Source organism: Dama dama, chromosome 20 (assembly GCF_033118175.1).
Source record: "Dama dama isolate Ldn47 chromosome 20, ASM3311817v1, whole genome shotgun sequence".
NCBI lineage: Eukaryota > Metazoa > Chordata > Mammalia > Artiodactyla > Cervidae > Dama > Dama dama.
Window position 1 is genome coordinate 10,535,734 of NC_083700.1, and position 20,858 is coordinate 10,556,591.

At 42.8% G+C, this 20,858-nt stretch overlaps 1 protein-coding gene across 1 annotated transcript; it reads right to left on the reverse strand.

The window, feature by feature from the left end:
• Positions 1-434: 434 nt before the first annotated feature.
• SLAMF7 (SLAM family member 7) lies at positions 435-15,843 on the reverse strand. Its single transcript, XM_061120365.1, has 7 exons — positions 15,722-15,843; positions 6,207-6,539; positions 5,817-6,089; positions 5,488-5,604; positions 4,489-4,592; positions 2,291-2,353; positions 435-1,466 (listed from the first exon to the last, which is right to left on the reverse strand). Exons 1-7 carry the CDS (start codon positions 15,768-15,770, stop codon positions 1,395-1,397), a joined length of 1,011 nt encoding a protein of 336 aa, XP_060976348.1. The 5' UTR covers positions 15,771-15,843; the 3' UTR covers positions 435-1,394.
• Between the last annotated feature and the right edge of the window lie 5,015 nt (positions 15,844-20,858).

Below are 20,858 nucleotides of genomic sequence, written 5' to 3' on the forward strand. Positions count from 1 at the left end.
AGAGATGAGTGATAGAGCTAACCCTTATCTGTAAGTTTGGAATTTATATTGTTTCTTCCATTGTACAAAACCATTTTTTCCCTACAAAGTTTGTGTGTGTGTATGTGTGTGTGTGTGTGTGTGTGTGTGTGTGTGTGTGTTGGGGGGTGTAAAGGAAAGCAGGATGGTTTATCATGATTTTTGCTTCAGCAATTTTGGGATAAATTAAAAGTCCTAGAACTCTGAAAAAAAAGTAATTATAGTAATAAATGCAATCACTTACAATATTTACCATGTGAATATTGCTCCATTGGGTGTGGTGTCTCAGAAAGGACACATCTATGAAGAGGAGCAGAATTTGTCACCTCAAAAATGTGTCTCTTTGGCATAGCGATTATTTTGTGCTGATTGTTTTTACAGAAGTAGCAAAAGCTCTGAAAATGAATAGACCTTCCTCTTTTGTAAGTGACATTTATTTTTACACTTCCCCAATGCAGATGTTGTTTTCCTTTAAATAAAGGAGACGTTTCACACCCCCAGACCGGGGACCTCAGATCTGTTCCCAACATTTCCATTGAAGTTGTGTATCCAGAAAGACATCCAAAAGCAACCTTCTCTCTCTGCATGTTCCTCATTTGAGTTTCCAGTCAGGTAAACTGTCTTCCACCTGGCTTCTCTTTCCTTGTGCACTTTGACTCCCAAGTCTTGTGTATCCACACTTGACCCCTTGGGTTTCAGAAATCTGTGTTCAGGCCTGCTGCCACTGCCCAGGGAAACAGTTCCTGAAAGGTCAGTTTCAGGATAGCAGAGAGCGCATCTGACCAAAATCAGTGTGAGCTCAGCACAACATTTGTGAGCTCAGCATGTCACTGATGAGTCAGTAACTCAGTCACCTTCTGACTGCTGTCTTCTGCTTCTGCTGCTAAGGTCGGCTGGCCACCCTGAAGTTCTTGCCCTCTTGGCAACCAAACACTTGGTGTATTCCTCATTTCCAAGTCCTGGAAAGGGAGCTGTTATTCAAAGGTGTAAATCTGTGTTAACATTTCAACAGAGATGCTTCTAAGCCCCTTGCTTTGAGTTGGCCAATAAATTCCCAGTCAAATTTCCAGGAGGGATTTGGGGTTTGAGGAGATTTGTCAGGATAGGATGTGGGACTCTTTTTTTTTTTCTTGCTTCACCTCACGGCTTGTGGAATCTTAGTACCCTAACCAAGAATTGAACCTGGGCCCTCAGCAGTGAGAGCAGAGTCCTAACCACTGGACCACATGGGAATTCCCAGATTAGGAACTCTTAACTCTGAAGGAGCATAAAGGATTGTTTATTGTGGAGGGAAGTCAGTGTTCTTCACTCTTCCTTCATGTTTCTGGTCAAGTCAGTGAATTCTTCTGACCATATTCTTTGGAGCACATGTCTGTTTAGACGACATTCTTATAAGTAGATGACCCTGGTGTATCTGATGCCATGGGCAGGGAGTGGGGTTCTGTTACCTGTCGGGCAGACACAAAGATGCAGAACACTGTAAGGGAGCAGGACTCTGGATCCCCCCAAGAGACACCACTATCCCAGACAATTCACTGCCCAGGGTACCCAACCCAAACCTCCCCACTGTGCTTGCTCCCTTGTGTAATCATTTTGATCTTAGAAAAACTATCCCTCAAGCTTAACCCACATTTATCTTGAATGCTTAATGGACTGAACTTTCCTTCTAACAATCTATCCAAACAAATCTTTCCTATTACTAAGCACAGTGCTTGCCCCATCCTCAATTTTCTGATCTGGTTTGAAGGGGAGTAACGAAGGCATCCTTGCTTCCACCAAGCATGATCTCTGAAGGAATAAGCTTTACAAACTTACTGTGTTGGTAGTAATTTGACTGTGGGGGGAGGTGCAAACTAGATGTAACATAGCTAGACCATGGAAAAAAAGAGGAATGTTCTCCTGCCTCCAGTTTACAAGTGACTTGAAATAAGCTGGAGTTGTCTCCCCAGCCATCCCTTTCTCCTAGGCACAGCCTAAGCCGTGGACCTTTTCCCATGCCCTCAGTCAGGATCCTGCTGATTTTCCCTATCACTCCTACCTGGAACCTCTCTGCTACTCTATTTGTTCCACTTTATCCCCATTTCAACTCCTAAAACAATTCTCTCCTTTTCCCCACATACTGTGTAAACTTAAGCAAAGGGAATGGGATATACTGGGTGCCTTTTAGTACCAGGGAAAATGAGATCCCTGGGGCCCAAGAAATTCTAGGTAATCTTGAATAAGAAAAGAGGATGGGACACCTAAGATGAAACTCATCCCTGAGGGTTCTTACCTTTGGGGATATGTGCACAGTGGAATAAACGGTATTTGCCGGGTTTTCCTCTGAAATAGTCCTCTGTTAGAAAACAAAGAACAAACAAAAGAAATCATCACCTACACCCTGGGCCCTTGGAAGAAAAGTTATGACCAACCTAGACAGCATATTAAAAAGCAGAAACATTACTTTGCCAACAAAGGTCTGTCTAGTCAAAGCTATGGTTTTTCTAGTAGTCATGTATGGATGTGAGAGTTGGACCATAAAGAAAGCTGAGCACTGAAAAATTGATGCTTTTGAACTGTGGTGTTGGAGAAGACTCTTGAGAGTCCCTTGGACTCCAAGGAGATCCAACCAGTCCATCCTAAAGGAAATCAGTCCTGAATATTCATTGGAAGGACTGATGCTAAAGCTGAAACTCCAATGCTTTGGCCATCTGGTGCAAAGAACTGACTCATTTGAAAAGACCCTGATGCTGGGAAAGATTGAAGGTGGGAGGAGAAGGGGACAACAGAGGATGACATGGTTGGATGGCATCACTGACACAATGGACATGAGTTTGAGTAAACTCCGGGAGTTGGTGATGGACATGGAGGGCTGGAATGCTGTAGTCCCTGGGGTCACAAAGAGTTGGACATGACTGAACAGCTGAACTGAACTGAACTGAACACCCTGGGTCACATAGACAAGGCTAAAGAGACATCCAGAATCTGGAGAAGGGAAAGCAGAGGTGGGAGGAGATGGTGAGAGGGAAGAGAGGGTTCTGGAGCAGGAACAGGGAGTAAGAAGTATTCTTGACCGTGACTGCCATTGCAATTATTAATGACTTTTTTCAAGAAGCAATTGCATTATTTTTAAACTGTGTTCTGTTTAAATCACTTAATAAATATGTAAGATAAATAAGTCCCGTGAGCAATGAATCTCCCAAGTGATTAAAGAATAATTTGAAATAATACTGTTAATGTTGCAAACAAACTCAAATCAGAAAGGGATAAAACAGTGATGACAACAATAACAACAGCTCCTTCCAGGCCAGAGAAAGATATCCTGGGTCAGTAAAGTTTGTTCCTGAACATCAAGGACAGTACTGTGGTCTCCAGGGAATGTGTCTTGAGCAGGAGAAGAGGGGGATGTTGAGAAAGTGATCAATTTTGACAAAAGTCAGGCTGAATGGAGCACAGAGAGGTCTCTCCTGTGAGGAAGGAAGGAGCTCTCAGGACATCAACAATTTGGAAGAGGAAACGTGATGACTCCTCTTGGAAAAGTTGTAGATAAGTGTAAGAAGATGCATCCTGATCTGGAGGCATTGACAGCTGGAGTAACACTAAGACTTTGGGGGTTTCAAAGTGCTTTAATTTTTTCATTAAGTGGACCAATGTGGAAAGAGCACTATGACCCCAAAGGAGCAAGCCCAGCCTTGGCTACAATGATTGTTCCCAGGGGACCTTTTGAAGCTGTCTACCTAGTTCTTGTCTCAAAACTGCCTCTCTCTTTTTTCTATAAGCAATTAATCAATTTGGCTCCGCTGGATCTTAGTTGTGGCACACAGGATCTTCATTGCCGAGTGCAGGCTCTCTTAGTTGCAGCATGTGGGATCCAGCTCCCTGTCCAGGGATTGAACCTGGACTTTCTGCATTGGGAGTGTGAAGTCTTAACCACTGGACCACCAGTGAAATCCCCAACTTGTCTCTTGTTATTTGGATTTCTTTCAACTTTATCTTGGGATTTTCTTTTCAAAGAGTTTTCTTTAAATTAACCTTGTGGTCACTGAAGCTTGATGACCTACACGTGGGAAGTCTTGGGTGTGGAACATCTGAGACCCTTCCTGCTGGTTCCTTGAATTGCCTCAGAGGAAAAAGCATCTCTGAAGCCCATCTTCTGACACCATAATTCAAATATCATGTCAGAATCATATTTCTGTTTCTACCGTCCTATACAAAAGGAATCAGGTCTGTTGAGTGGCCATTGTGTCAGGGAGGGAAGTAGTGATTCCATGGATCACAGTGTTAGCACTCCCAGCTGGGTCAGAACCAAAGGCTATCAATTCCTGCACAGGAAAGAATCCATAAAGATGGAAGAGATACAGGTGCATTGGGTTTCAAGGGTTCTACACTCTCATTTCTCATGTTGCCCAAATCCTTGGAAAAAGCTCAACTAAACAAAGGAGGGACTCAGAGAGGAGAATCAGGCCCCAGAAAAAATGGGAAAAAACTCACATTACAATACGAGATTGTATCATACTCGGATACCTCTTCAGAAACGGGAGGGAGGGAAAGAGTTTCCTGATGAGTGTCTGTTTCCTTCTTCTCTTCAATGAGCTCTGAAACCAAGTTGAGAGAGAATCAGAGCTGATCCTCCTTCCACTGGCCATCCCTATTGGTCCACCATCCCATTTGAATAACCTACTTAGGGTGACCCACCATCCTGACTTTCCTGTAACTGAAGGGTTTCCCAGAACATGAGACTTTCAATGCTAAACCCAGGAAAACTCCAAGTTGGACTGGTGACCCTCATCACTTTGCTTCCCAAACTCTACATAGGAAGCAGAGGAGATCAGAAATGCTTCCTCGGTGTCTCCAGGAGGGAAAGAAGATCTCAGTGTCTGCAGTTCATTCCTAACTGATGCTTAGGTCTCTCCCTGATACCCTGAGTGGACGGTATCAGGGGGAACCTAAGAAGACAAATCAGCAGGGTTTAGGGACATGGGGTATGGCATGGAGAAAGACAGACAATGCCTTCTCCAGGAAGAATGTATCTAGACTGAGGTGTGGAGTAAAGGGAAATCTCTGCAGTTGATCCAATGGAGAGAATTGGGATGGGCTGGCGTCTCTGACAGGGATCGGCTGACAGGAGGGTGCTGCTCTGTGGACCTCAGTGTTGGAGTTCATGGCCTCCCAGTCAGGGGAGCAGAGTCAGCTGTGTGGGGCCTGTGTCAGCAGGAGGGCTACACTAGTAAGTCCCTCTGGGGGGAAGGAGAAGGCAGGCACTGGAAAAGGAACTGAGACGACCTTGGCCTTTGGATAGAAATTAAAGTATTCTCTCCACTACAGAACTAAGGAGTGCCAATGGATGGTGCTGTCCTTTAAGACAGACTGTGGCTTCTTCATTTCTGCATCCTTAGTGCCAGGCACAAAGCTTGGCACACAGTTCAACATATGCTTGTTGAATGAATGAGGGAGAAGATGCAAGATTGAGGTAAACAGTACATACTCTACCTTTTTTTCTTGTTCTTCTTCTGATCAAAATAATTAACACCAGTGCAAGGGAACAGAACAGGATGAATGACAATAGGACATAGAGGATCACGTAGAGAGCCAGGTCCCCAGCAGCACCTTTAAAAAGAATGGGTGGAGGCACAGGGCAGGGAGAAGAGTCAGCTAGGGAAAATGGCCCGATTTTTGGAGCAATTGCAACCTTCCTCCCATATCTCATGATTTCCCCAGGGCTTCTAGTTTTCACAAAAGATTTGTTTGCATGGGAACCAGGAGAAAAAGATATAGATCTTAAGAACAGGGGCTCCTGGAGAAAGAGGAGAGACAGTCACCTTCACAGAGATTCTGGGCAAAGATAGGGTTTGAGGAGTTGCTGCTGATGGGGTTACTGGCCATGCAGATGAAGATCATGTCACTTTTCTCCCACCTCCAGGATATGGGGAGGATGGAGCCACTGTGGGATTCATTGGTTGCCTGGTCCAGAGACTTCCAGCTGTAAGTTACATCCTTTTCTCCATGTTCCATGGAACATGTGAGATTGGTTACACAGGTGCCATTCTTATTGTCCTGCAGACCTATGACGACTTTGGGCTTTGACAGGTACTCTGTAAGAGAAATAGACAACCGAATAGACATCCAGCCTTTCTTTGAACAGCTTCAATATCAGGGAGTTCACCACTTTATGAAGGCAGTCATCCACCTTAGGACCTGATTCTGCTCACCATAGACACGCAGCTCATACTCCTGGGTGAGGGGATCCTGGAGCGTTGAGCTGTGTATCTCCACACGGTAGATACCTGAGTCATTCTTCTTCAGTCTGCTGAGCTTCAGGGAATAGCCTTCATGTGGGAAACTCACTCTTTCCTTGTTACGCTTTTGGGTCACTATGATGAGGGCTTTTTTGTCTCCCGTTTTTGGCTGTATGGTGATGAGAGTGGTTGAATTGAAGACCCAGATAATGCTGTCAACTAGATTTACTGAGAGATTCAGAGGGAAAATCACAGACCCACCAATGGCACCAACCAGCTTCTTTGGGATTCCAGAGGCTGCTGGCCCTGCAGAAACAGAGAACCATAAACCTGAGTCCCTGCCCTTGCCACCAATTCCTCACTCCCTTTGGGTCTTGGAAAGGTTCCAAGAAACCCTTTCAGCCTAACCTAACCAGTCCCAGGAAACCCTTTGGGACTTCCTTACACAAAGACAATGAGGTCAGAATTCTCTGCCTGAAAGGAGTGTTGGCAGGTAAACCCACCCCATTTCCAGAGACCTCTGGTTGAAAAGACCAAGCTCTGAGGTACACCGTGAAACCCAACTCCAGCCTTGAAAAGTTTCCATAGAGGGACAGTAGGGAGGTTACTGTTCGAGCTCCACTTAGGACTTCCAGGCTGTGAATGGGAGAGCCGATTTTGATGTAGATGAAGACGGTAGCAGTCTATGTGACCTGGGGCAGAGGTTCTCAAGCACAAGCCAGAGCATTGAGAAGAAAGCTATAAGTTCTTAAAGACAATGGTAACACAGAAGTTTGAGGATGATTTATTTTTCTATGTTTTTAAATTAATTTATTTTGTACTGAAGGATAAATGCTTTACAGAATTTTGCTGTTTTCTGTCAAACCTCAACATGAATCAACCATAGTCCCATCTCCCTCCCCATCCTACCCGTGTAGGTTGATACAGAGCCCCTGTTTGAGTTTCCTGAGCCACACAGCAAATTCCCGTTGGCTGTCTATTTTACATATGGTAATATCACCTCACACCAGTCAGAATGGCCATCACCAAGAAGCCTACAAACAATAAATGCTGGAGAAGGTGTGGAGAAAAGGGAACGCTCCTGCACTGTTGGGAACATAAACTGATATAGCCACTATGGAAGAGGGTATGGAGATTCTATCTCCATACCAGAATATGGTATGATCCAGAAATCCCACTTCTTGACATAAACCTTGAGGAAACCAAAATTGAAAGAGACACATGTATCCTATTGTTCACTGAAGCATTATTTGCAATAGCTGGAACACGGAAGCAACCTAGATGTCCATCGACAGATGAATGGATAGAGAAGTTGTGGTCTATATACACTATGGGCCTGTGTGAATAGATTTAAGGGACTAGATCTGATAGACAGAGAGCCTGATGAACTATGGATGGAGGTTTGTGACATTGTACAGGAGACAGGGATCAAGACCATCCCCATGGAAAGGAAATGCAAAACGGCAAAATGGTTGTCTGAGGAGACCTTACAAATAGCTGTGAAATGAAGAGAAGTGAAAAGGAAAGATATTCCCATTTGAATGCAGAGTTCCAAAGAATAGCCAGGAGAGATAAGAAAGCCTTCCTCAGCGATCAATGCAAAGAAATAGAGGAAAACAACAGAATGGGAAAGACTAGCTATCTCTTCAAGAAAATTAGAGATACCAAGGTAGCAAGAGATACCATTTCATGCAAAGATGGGTTTGATAAAGGACAGAAATGGTATGGACCTAACAGAAGCAGAAAATATTAAGAAGAGGTGGCAAGAATACACAGAAGAACTGTACAAAAAAGATCTTCACAATCCAGATAATCACGATGGTGTGATCACTCACCTAGAGCCAGACATCCTGGAATGTGAAGTCAAGTGGGCCTTAGAAAGCATTGCTATGAACAAAACTAGTGGATGTGATGGAATTCCAGTTGAGCTATTTCAAATCCTGAAAGATGATGCTGTGAAAGTGCTGCACTCAATATGCCAGCAAATTTGGAAAACTCAGCAGTGACCACAGGACTGGAAAAGGTCAGTTTTCATTCCAATCCCAAAGAAAGGCAATCTCAAAGAGTGCTCAAACTACCGCACAATTGCACTCATCTCACACACTAGTAAAGTAGTACTCAAAATTCTCCAAGCCAGGCTTCAGCAATATGTGAACCGTGAACTTCCGGATGTTCAAGCTGGTTTTAGAAAAGGCAGAGGAACCAGAGGAACCAGAGGAACCAAATTGCCAATATCTGCTGGATCATCAAAAAAGCAAGAGAGTTCCAGAAAAACATCTATTTTTGCTTTATTGACTACGACAAAGCCTTCGACTGTGTGGATCACAATAAACTGTGGAAAATTCTGAAAGAGATGGGAATACCAGACCACCTGACTTGCCTCTTCATAAACCTGTATGCAGGTCAAGAAGCAACAGTTAGAACTGGACATGGACCAACAGACTGGTTCCAAATAGGAAAAGGAGTACGTCAAGGCTGTATATTGTCACCCTGTTTATTTAACTTCTATGCAGAGTCCATCATGAGAGATGCTGGGCTGGAAGAAGCACAAGCTGGAATCAAGATTGCCAGGAGCAATATCAATAAACTCAGATATGCAGGTGACACCACCCTTATGGCAGAGATTGAAGAGGAACTAAAAAGCCTCTTGATGAAAGTGAAAGAGGAGAGTGAAAAAGTTGGCTTAAAGCTCAATAGTCAGAAAACTAAGATCATGGCATCTGGTCCCATCACCTCATGGGAAATAGATGGGGAGACAGTGGAAACAGTGTCAGACTTTATTTTTGGGGGCTCCAAAATCACTGCAGGTGGTGACTGCAGCCATGAAATTAAAAGATGCTTACACCTTGGAAGGAAAGTTATGACCAACCTAGATAGCATATTAAAAAGCAGAGACTTTGCCAACAAAGGTCCATCTGGTCAAGGCTATGGTTTTTCCAGTGGTCTTGAATGGATGTGAGAGTTGGACTGTGAAGGAAGCTGAGCACTGAAAAATGGATGCTTTTGAACTGTGGTGTTGGAGAAGACTCTTGAGAGTCCCTTGGACTGCAAGGAGATCCAACCAGTCCATCATAAAGGAGATCAGTCCTGAGTGTTCATTAGAAGGACTGATGCTGAAGCTGAAACTCCAGTACTTTGGCCACCTCATGGGAAGAGCTGACTCGTTGGAAAAGACCCTGATGCTGGGAGGGATTGGGGGCAGGAGAAGGGGACGACAGAGGATCAGATGGCTGGATGGCATCACCGACTCGATGGGCATGAGTCTGAGTAAACTCCGGGAGTTGGTGATAGACAGGGAGGCCTGGCGTGCTGCGATTCATGGGGTCACAAAGAGTTGGACACAACTAAGCGACTGAACTGAACTGAACTGATTGACCAAGCATTCAGGCTCTTTTTTGTTTCACAGCTAGATCTCGTACCATAGTATTTTCTACCACCCCAGCACTCATGTAACTCATAACCCTTCTAGTAAAACACAAATTCTTGCAACTGGCTTATCCAGATATCTAAAATCATGAGAGCCTGAAAGTGAAAGTGTTAGTCGCTCTGTCATGTCTGACTCTTTGCCACCCCATGGACTACAGCCCGCCAGGTTCCTCTGTCCATGAGATTCTCCAGGCAAGAATACTGGAGTGGGTAGCCATTCCCTTATCCAGGAGATCTTCCCAACACAAGGATCAAACCCAGGTCTCCCATATTGCAGGCAAATTCTTTACCATCTGAGATGCCAGAATAAGTTTTTTTTTTTTAATCTAAAATCATAATTCCTATTAACATTCAACTACCCTAGAAAGTATTATTCCCAAATAACTATGTTGCTGTTACTAAGGGTTTATTCTGTGTCAAATATTTTTTTGTAAATATTACACCTGTGACTTAGAGCAATCCTGAAAATTAGTTTTGATCCTTCTCTCAAGGATCAGCAACTTTATATGCCATGGGCCAAATCTGGTTTGCCCCTGTTTTGAAAATAAAGTTTTATTGGAACACAGCCATATTCTTTCCATAGCAGCAGTCTATGACTGCTTTCCCACTACAAAGGTTGAATTTGATAGTTGTGATAAAAATCATATTGCCTGCAAAACTTAAAATGTTTACTATGTGGCCCTTCATAGCAAAAGTTTGTTAACTGGATTTGATTTTAAAAAAGCAAAAACTCAAGTAAATTGTCCAAGAGCACAAAGCTAGCAGGTAATAATTTGAGGGTTTAACCCAATGTCATTCCAGTGCTGGAGCCTGAACTCTTTACACTACAGCTCAATTTGAAGGTCCCTTGGCATTTGTTACAGCTCCAGCCCTTTCCATTACTCCCCATCCTCAGTTCCCTCAAGGGTTTAGGTGTCCACTCTGAAGCCCAGGGGCCTCATTGAATCTTGATTTCTCATTCAAGTCCTTTCTTGACCTTCCTTCAGGTGAAAGCAGTTCTACAAATGCCCCGGAGTAAGGGAATCTGTTGCTACCAAATGTTGACCTAGTCCTCTGATCACAGGTCTTGGATCTTGACCATCTTATTTGCTAAATTTATCTGTGCAAGAACTGGTTCCTCTTCCTGGGTGAATGCTTTTCAGGAGTTGGTTTTTGCTTTTAAACATTTTCCTCTCTATAATTTACCAGTCAGTGCATATATACTCTGGATCACTCAAGCCTTTGTCAAATCACCCTGTTAAGTAAGCAGATTTTTTTTTTTTTTTTTAAACTGCCCTCCTTGCTTCGCTCATACTAAGGGAAAGATGATTTTTCATTGCTCTCTCTTTGGTCATCTCATGAGGTGTCAGAATAGTCCCAGTAAATGTTACAGACAAAAATTAATTTTATTTTGAATTTTTGATTTATCAACTAATGCATTCGTTCTTTTACTTCAATCACAAGATGGAAGGGGTGAATATTTTGAAATCAAGTAAAGACTGGCTATGACTTGCCCCTAAGTAGGTGAATTTCCTGGGTTAGGGCACATTTCAGTATATTTTTTTTTCACTTGAGGTGTTGGGGGGATGTTTAAGTTCGGGAGGTGATAAAACTGTAAGAATGTGACTTTAGTGTTTTAGCACTCATGCAGCACTTAAGCCACAGGTAAATAATTGTTCTTTTTACATCTCTACATATGTAGTTCTATCTCCCCAGGGTACATTTTAAGAAATGTGAATTTTGTGAAGACATAAAAAATGTCTTCAAATTCATTGTTCCTTGTTAGAATTAAACTGGAAGACAATACAGTGCAAACTGCCAACAGGAACCTAGATGCAGGATATTGTTCTGTCTTTATTGTATCTTCAGGATGAAAAGAACTATCATAAAAGAGGAAAGTGGTTCCACGCCATTCCGTTATGTGAGCTCAGAGGTTAAGGGGCTGGACTGGTGAATCCTAACCAATTTTGCTTCCTCTTCCCAGTTGACTGTTTCTCGATCCAGAAACAAGACACTTCTCTTCTCAGTTGTTAAGACTGAACTAAAGCTTCCCTTTCTTGGATGGCTTCCCCACCTGCAGGGTGTGGCCCTCTCTACGATTTTAGCACATCTAGCTAGGTCATGCTCTGCTCACTCAGTCATTCCTTCTTTTAAAAAGTGTTTGTTTAGCTCCATATTTTGGCCAAATACTGTTTAGGAATTGGAGGGTATAAGTGGGGAGCAAAATAATCATGATCCTTGCACTCATGGAATTGGAAGAGAGTCATTAAATCAGTAATAACATGTGAAAGAGGAAGTGACAGGTACTTAGGGTACACACAGTGGGGGATAGGGTATGTAACATGTGTGATCAGAAGAGCCTAGAGAATGGGTGGCTATTCACATTTATCTACAAGGCCTGGAGGTTTGGGCCTCATGAGATTCCCACCTGGATCAATGCAGTGAATATTGTAACTTGCCTCCTCTGCATCCATTTCACTCCTTCCTCATTTTGTAGCCGTCAAATGGTTTGGAAGAGACTGACAGGCACTCAACTCAAGTAGTAGCCTTCCTCTGGCATTAGTTCAGGGGTATCACATGTCCCAGGTTGACTGTGTCTAGAGAAGCCCAGGATTTTTGCTCCTAGGCAAGCAGAAGTTGATGCTGTGGGATGATATGAAGCCTTGGATGGCTACTCACTTAACCACCAGACAAGCAATCAGGACTCCCCCCTCAGCTGATCCCCAGTTTATGTCCTAACTCACGCTTTTGTTGGTGCTTTATCCTTTTCTCTGCCCATCAAAATCATATTTAATACTCATAAAGCCTATTTCAAAGCCCTTCCCTGAGAAAGTCTTCAACTCTTTCTCACACTTAACCCCTTGAAATTCCACCATGATTGTCATTTTATTTTCCACTTTAAATTCCCTAGAAGGAGCTACTGCCCTGGCAGGTGACTAGACATATCATTTTTCTGTGAGTTAGCAGATGACTGATCTACATGCATTAGGTTCCAGATCCCGTGGTGATGGGGTCTGGGATCTCATCCAGGGATGAGTGGAGATGACCTCTCTTCTCAGGCAGCTTGGGGCAGTGTAAAACAGTTAGAACTCTGGGCTAACTGGGTGTCAGGAGACTTGGGTTCCATTCTGGTTTCTCTGTAATAACAACTCCAGCAATGAATCCTTGGTAATGAGTATTTCCTTTCTTGATCCTCAAAGCAACTCTGTGTGATAGAGGTTAAGCTACACTTTATAGATAAATAAATTGGGGCTCCAAGATGCTTAGTGACTTTCCCAAGACCCCAAACTGGAAAGTGGCAGATGTGACAAGAGGAGATATTTTGTTCCTCGGCCTCCTCTAAACACCCTCATTCTTTCCACTTCTACCTCCCACTACTGCTTTGAGTTTCAGTATTCTAAAGTCTCACAGGAGAAAAGGAATAACCTTTATTCACCAGAATTTGGGTGAGGATGAAGGGTGAATACAGATGTGAAACCTTTTTTTGAGAAGCACAGAGCACTCTGAACCATGGTGGGGGGCACAGGGGAAGCAGGTAGTAGTGATATAAGAGACAGGCTTTGAGAAAGCTTCCTATTTTTTGGTCTCATTTCTACAAGAATGGCTAAAAGTGAGATTTCCCAAAACCTCTTTTGGGTGGGTTCTCAGCAAGGTAAGCTTTTTAGAAGGTGGTCTGGAACCTAATGCATACACATCAGTCACTGGCTAATGAACAACAAAAGAGAATGTCCAGTCACTGCACAAAGAGATAGCTCCTACAGTGAGCATTCCCACCTATTCTTGGAAGTGGAGGGAGCTGGGGAAGAAGACCCTTTGCTTTCTGCCCTGGCCAAGTCTCAGATATTTTTGGCACAAGGAGAGTCAACCCTAAGATGCTCTTCATAACAAGAAGGGACCACAGCTCCTGCCCTTTGCCACATGCCTTTCCTTTGGGTTGTCACCTCCCAAACCTTCCTTCTTCTGTCTTTTTCAACACCTCGATACCGTCTCACCCACTGTTTCTAATTTCATTTTATTAACTTTCTCCTCAACACTATTGTATAATAGAATCACCATTAAATTGTGCCCATTTTTCAGATGAGAATACTGAGGTTGCAAGAGTTACTCCTTAGCCCTTCTGAATTTGGCTAGAGTGATCCTTGGTTGGTGCATCCACATTCTGACAATGGAGTTACCTATTCTTCTTGGGCATTTCCAGTGCCTATCTTGGCTTCATGTACCTGGAGAGGGAAGGAATCCCTGGGGAAGTTTCAGCTCAAGTACACATTTATCAGGCACTTTTCCTGGGAGTACAGTATTAGCCAGTTAGTTTGCTGTGCTGAAATGAGCACTGGCGCTGGAAACTCAGTCTCTGCTCTACCTCCGAATAGCTGTATGATCTTGCCTAAGACATTTGACCTCTCAGAGCCTATGTTTTGGGGATAATAATACCTATTTTGTAAACTTGTTAGGAAATTGTATGAAAAGTGCCTCGTGTAATAGGAGCTTAATAAATGGTGAATTATTATTATATTGTTTTGCATTTGGTATCTCATTTAAAACATCACAATAATTTGCAAGTTCGGTTTCATTTTCTGTTACTTATTTTTAAGCAAGAAGTTTCAGAGGCTTTAAAAAACCTATTCATGCTCAGGGCTGGTGCACTGGGATGACCCAGAGGGATGGGGTAGGGAGGGAGGTGGGAGAGGGGTTCAGGATGGGGAACACATGTAAATCCATGGCTGATTCATGTCAATGTATGGCAAAAACCACTACAATATTGCAAAGTAATTAGCCTCCAACTAATAAAAATAAATTAAAAAAAAAAGAAAGAAACCTATTCACAATAATATAGTTACTATCAAACTCAGGACTTCTTGTCTAGGGGCAGCACCCCTTCCATGGTCCTACTTCCTGGAAGCTCTAGAACAATCTTGGATTGTCCTTTCAATCACAGGAGGTGTAGCATGCAGGCTGCCACAGTCTCTTGGAGTAGGGCACACGCTTGCAACCTGCTGCCCCTGGTCAGGTTTCAGGGGAGCACTTGGGTTTTGAAAAGTCCTGTCATGTTTCCCCCCACCTCACTATCCCCAAGTTCCACTTCTGATCACCATTTCTGTTCAGGAGTGGTTTTTAAAGTGGGGGTCTATACCAGGACCAGGTGCTTCCTAAAAATGGAAACTTCTAACGAACTCAAAGAGGGTGAGAGTCTGTTGATGCTGAACACTTCAAGAGGTCTGGTGCTGGGGAGGAAAGGATTGGTTTTCTAAGCAGAGACTGGTTGGATTGCTTAGCTTAAGAGAGAAAATTCAAATGTTCTCTGCCATTAAAATGGTTGTTAAATGCATAATCATTTAAAATATTTTTTCTAAATAACATATATTTATATTGATGTTAATATAAAATATGGGCTTCTCTGGTGGCTCAGTGGTAAAGAAACTGCCTGCTAGTGCAGCAGATGCAGGTTTGATCCCTGGGTCGGGAAGACACCTTGGAGACAGAAATGGCAGCCTACTCCAGTATTCTTGCCTGGGAATTACCATGGAGAGAGGAGCATGGCAGGCTACAGCCCACGTGATCACAAAAGAGTTGGACACAACTTAGCAACTAAACTACAATGAAAATATAAAACATAGAAATATATGTATAAATGTTATAAATATATTTAAATTAAAACATTTAAAATACATATTTCTAAGTAAATAGATATACACTTGTACCATCTCACCATCTCATTTTGTTTTAAAAATTACTCTCAAAATGAGGGAGAGCTGAGGCCTGGAGAAGATGACATTCTTCATCTAATTCATGGCAGACTCCAGATTAGAACACAGGTCTTCCTGATACCAAACACCACTTCTTTCAGCCCTTCCTCGCCTGGGACAGTCAGAAGAGCAGTCAACCCCCAAAGTCATTCCTTCTCCTGTCCCTCCAGTCTCTTTCTGCCCTCTGTGATTCAGATACCACAGGAAACAAAAAGCAATATTACATGAGAGATAGAGCCTGCTGAGTTGAGCCAGAGGTCCAGACTGGAGCCAGAAGCCTGGAGCTACACCCAGGATGAGGTAGACAGTCAGGAAAATAAGAGATTTGGTTGCACTCACCTGTGAGCTGGCAGAGGAGAAAGATGACGCATGCTGGGGTGCCAATCATATTGCTCTCTGGATGTCAGTCACTGAAATAAACTCACTTCCCTTCTGTAGTGCTTATATCTCTTCCCCAGTTGGAAGGCGGGGTCATGAGTTAATGAGTCAGTGACTTTTTGCCCTCATGTTTACAAGTAACGACTAAACGACTAATGACTGAAGCTATAAGGTCAGTTCTTTTTGCTATACCATAGGACCTCTCAGAGAGTCAGAAGAGAGAACATGGAAGGAAATAGAAGGTTATATGGAGAATGAAGGAGTTGCACTGGAGATAATCTCTTGAGCTTTTCAGAGTTCCAGGAGTACCCAAATTTTTTTATGTATTCCTCACAACAATCTTGTGAGTAAAATACTTCCATAATCCCTAGTTTTACAGATGAGAAAGTGAAGGCTTAGAGTATATTACAGCAAAATTAGGTAGTTCTTTAATCAAAAGAAATCATTATAATAGTAAAAAAAAAAAAAAAGCCATGTGGTGGGAGAAGATATTTGTATTATAATCCATTTATTCTACAAGGGTCTTGTATCCATAAAACATGGTTGTCCCACTGTTCCAGCACCATTTATTGAAAAGACTGTCCTTTCTGTATTGAATTGCTTTTATACCTGTTTCAAAAAGCAGTTAATCATACTTGTGTGTGTATATTTTAAGGTTCACTATTCCATTCCATTGGTTTATATAATGTAATTATTGATTTTTCATGGCTTAAGTTTGCGATTTTACTGTTTGCTTCTGGTTTCTTCTGATTTTTTTGTTCTTCTGTTTTGTTTTCCTGGCCATTCTATAGGATACTAAAATTAACAAAAAAGTAATTCCATTTTGATTTGTCTCTGGTGTGTCTTGAATGTATCTCAATAGATTTTTAAATGACTGCTTAAAGTACTACATTGTTGTTGTTGTTTTTCAGTTGCTAAGTCATGTCCAACTCTTTGTGACCCCACGGAGTGTGGCACTTCAGGCTTCCCTGTCCATCACCAACTCCCGGAGCTTACTCAAACTCATGTCCATTGAGTCGGTGATGCCATCCAGCCAACTCAATCTCTGTTATCCCCTTCTCCTCCCGCCTTCAATTTTTCCCAGCATCAGGGTCTTTTCCACTGAGTCAACTCTTCACATCAGGTGGCCAAAGTATTGGAGCTTCAGCTTCAGCATCAGTTCTTCCAACGAATATTCATGGCTGATTTCCTTTAGGATTGAATGTTTTAATCTCCTTGCTGTCCAAGGGATTCTCAATAGGCTTCTCCAGCACCACAGTTCAAAAGCATCACTTCTTTGGTGCTCAGCCTTCTGTCCAACTCTCACATCTGTCCATGACTTCTGGAAAAACCATAGCTTTAACTATATGAACCTTTGTCTGAAAGTGTCTCTGCTTTTTAATACACTGTCTAGATTTGTCATAGCTTTTCTTTTAATTTCATGGCTGCAGTCACCATCCAGTGATTTTAGAGCCCAAGAAAATAAAATCTGTCACTGTTTTCACTTTTTCCCTATTGAAGTTTTTTTTTTTTTTTTTTCATTATTTTTATTAGTTGGAGGCTAATTACTTTACAATGTTGTAGTGGTTTTTGTCATACATTGACATGAATCAGCCATGGATTTACATGTATTCCCCATCCCGATCCCCCCTCCCACTTCCCTCTCTACCCGATCCCTCTGGGTCTTCCCAGTGCACCAGGCCCGAGCACTTGTCTCATGCATCCAACCTGGGCTGGTGATCTGTTTCACCCTAGATAATATACATGTTTCGATGCTGTTCTCTCGAAATGTCCCACCCTCGCCTTCTCCCACAGAGTCCAAAAGTCTGTTCTGTACATCTGTGTCTCTTTTTCTGTTTTGCATGTAGGGCTATCATTACCATCTTTCTAAATTCCATATATATGTGTTAGTATACTGTATTGGTCTTTATCTTTCTGGCTTACTTCACTCTGTATAATGGGCTCCAGTTTCATCCATCTCATTAGAACTGATTCAAATGAATTCTTTTTGATGGCTGAGTAATATTCCATGGTGTATATGTACCACAGCTTCCTTATCCATTCATCTGCTGATGGGCATCTAGGTTGCTTCTATGTCCTGGCTATTATAAACAGTGCTGTGATGAACATTGGGGTGCACGTGTCTCTTTCAGATCTGGTTTCCTCAGTGTGTATGCCCAGGAGTGGGATTGCTGGGTCATATGGCAGTTCCATTTCCAGTTTTTTAAGAAATCTCCATACTGTTCTCCATAGCGGCTGTACTAGTTTGCATTCCCACCAACAGTGTAAGAAGGTTCCCTTTTCTCCACACCCTCTCCAGCATTTATTGCTTGTACACTTTTGGATAGCAGCCATCCTGACTGGCGTGTAATGGTACCTCATTGTGGTTTTGATTTGCATTTCTCTGATAATGAGTGATGTTGAGCATCTTTTCATGTGTTTGTTAGCCATCTGTATGTCTTCTTTGGAGAAATGTCTGTTTAGTTCTTTGGCCCATTTTTTGATTGGATCATTTATTTTTCTGGAATTGGGCTGGAGGAGTTGCTTGTATATCTTTGAGATTAATCCTTTGTTTCTTCGTTTGCTATTATTTTCTCCCAATCTGAGGGCTGTCTTTTCACCTTACTTATAGTTTCCTTTGTTGTGCAAAAGCTTTTAAGTTTCATTAGGTCCCATTTGTTTATTTTTGCCTTTATTTCCAATATTCTGGGAGGTGAGTCATGGAGGATCCTGCTGTGATTTATGTCGGAGAGGGTTTTGCCTATGTTCTCCTCTAGGAGTTTTATAGTTTCTGGTCTTACATTTAGATCTTTAATCCATTTTGAGTTTATTTTTGTGTATGGTGTTAGAAAGTGTTCTAGTTTCATTCTTTTACAAGTGGTTGACCAGTTTTCCCAGCACCACTTGTTAAAGAGATTTTCTTTTTTCCATTGTATATTCTTACCTCCTCCCATTGAAGTTTTAAGCCAGCTTTTTCACTTTCTTCTTTCACCCTCGTCAAGAGGCTCTTCAGTTCCTATTTGCTTCCTGACATTAGAGTGGTATCATTTTATTATCTGAGGTTGTTAATGTTTCTCCTGGGAATCTTGTGATTCATCCAGCCCGGCATTTCACATGATGTACTCTGCATGTAAGTTAAGTAAGCAGGATGACAATATACAGCCTTGATGTACTCCTTCCCCAATTTTGAGCCAGTCCATCATTTCATGTCTGGTTCTAACTGTTGCTTCTTGACTTGCATACAGGTTTCTCAGTAGGCAGGTAAGGTGGTCTGGTATTCCCATCTCTTTAACAATTTTCCACAATTTGTCATGATCCACACAGTCAAAGGCTTTAGTGTAGTCAATGAAGCAGAAGTAGATGTTTTTCTGGAATTCCCTTTCTTTCTTTATGATCCATTTACCAGTTCAACTAATGTGTAGAAATATTATCTGTACTAGATTCTTTTACCATCACTCCTTAATATCTTATCTTAAATAAAACCTCTACATACATTGAGAATCATGTCAGGTAAAGTTATAATTTTCGCTTCAATTATCAGACATAATTTAGAAAACTCCAGAGAAGGATAGGAAATTTCCTGTTTGTCCAGTGGTTAGGACTCAGTGCTTAAACTGCAAGGTCTGGGTTCAATCCATAGTTAGGAACTAAGATCCTGCAAGCTGCATGGAGTGGCAAAAAAAGAGGAAAAAAAAAAAAAAAGAAAGAAAGAAAAGAGAAAGATAGGCCATTATATTTTCTCATATATTTTTACTCTTCCCATTACTTTTTCTTTATGCTTGATGTTACAAGTTTCTTTCTTTTTTCTTTCTGTTTCTAGATATTACTTTGGCCATTTTTCTAGGGTATGTCTGTTGGTGACAAATTCTGTTAGTTTTCCCTCACATTGAGGATGTCTTGATTTCACTTTCATTTCCTGGGTATAGAATTCTAGATTGAGGGGGGAGGAGCCAAGATGGCAGAGGGTTATGACGGGGAGACCACTTTCTCCCCTACAAATTCATCAAAAGAATATTTGAACGCTGAGCAAACTTCACAAAACAACTTCTGACCACTAGCAGGAGACATTAGGCACCCAGAAAAGCAGACCATCGTCTTCAAAAGGAGGTAGGACAAAATATAAAAGATAGAGAGACAAAAGAGCTAGGGACTGAGACCCGTCCCAGGAAGGGAGTCATAATAGAGGAAGTTTCCAAACACAAGGAAACCCTCTCACGGGCGGGTCTGGGGGGAGTTTTTTAATCTCGAAGGGCAACCTAACTGGGAGGAAAAATAAATAAAACCCACAGATTACATGCCTAAAAGCAACTCCCAGCAGAAAAGTACCCCAGACACCCACATCTGGCACCGGCAAGTGGGGGCAGAACGGAGAGGAGCAGGCGGCATTGCTGAGGGTAAGGACCGGGCCCAAATGCCCTGAGGGCAATCAGAGGGAGCTAACGTGAGATAGCAACTTAAACTGTGGGATAGTAAGAGAGAAAGAGAAAATTAACCTGCCGGCCATTCGCAGAACAAAGGGACTAAGCAATTCCAGAGAAGAGCTAGCCGGTGGCAGACCGGCCCATCCCTGCTGGAAGCAGGAGGCAGGGGGGATGGGAAAGGGGCAAACTCAGCCCCAGAGATGGCACCCCTACCAAACTGCAAAAGGCCCTCCAGTTTCTAACCAAAGACTTCCTGAGATTCTGGATGGTCGACATCCACAGGGAGGGTCGCGGCTAGAGGCCAGCTTCCAAGAATAGACACAAGCCGCATGCACCCGACTGGTGTGTGGAAACTGAGGCTGGGACCGCGGAGGGGAGAAGGCGCAGCGCACCCGGGGAGAGTGTGCCTGTCAAGCTCCTGGCTGCCTGAGCTGTTCCGGCCGGGGAAGGCACAAAACGCAGGCCCAACTGAATCTGCGCTTTTGTGTAGTACCCCAAAACTGGAACCGCACGCAACGCAGGGCCCGCTCCATATAGAGCAGCCGGGAGCCTGAACAGTGTAGATGGGGACAGCACACACCTGTGAGCGAGGTCAAACCCAGTGTGGCCGGAACACCGTGAGAGCTCCCCACACACAGCAATATCTGTCTGCAGCGTTGCTCCCTCCCCGCAGCACGACTGAACAAGCGAACCTAAAC

Excerpts from the sequence above, each read along its gene's own strand:
- SLAMF7 (XM_061120365.1), bottom strand. The coding sequence starts at position 15,770 with ATGATTGGCACCCCAGCATGCGTCATCTTTCTCCTCTGCCAGCTCACA. Across the intron at positions 4,593-5,487 it reads AAGAAGAACAAGAAAAAAAG|AGCTCATTGAAGAGAAGAAG; the intron begins GTAGAGTATGTA and ends ACTTGGTTTCAG. Across the intron at positions 2,354-4,488 it reads ATACAATCTCGTATTGTAAT|AGGACTATTTCAGAGGAAAA; the intron begins GTGAGTTTTTTC and ends GTTTTCTAACAG.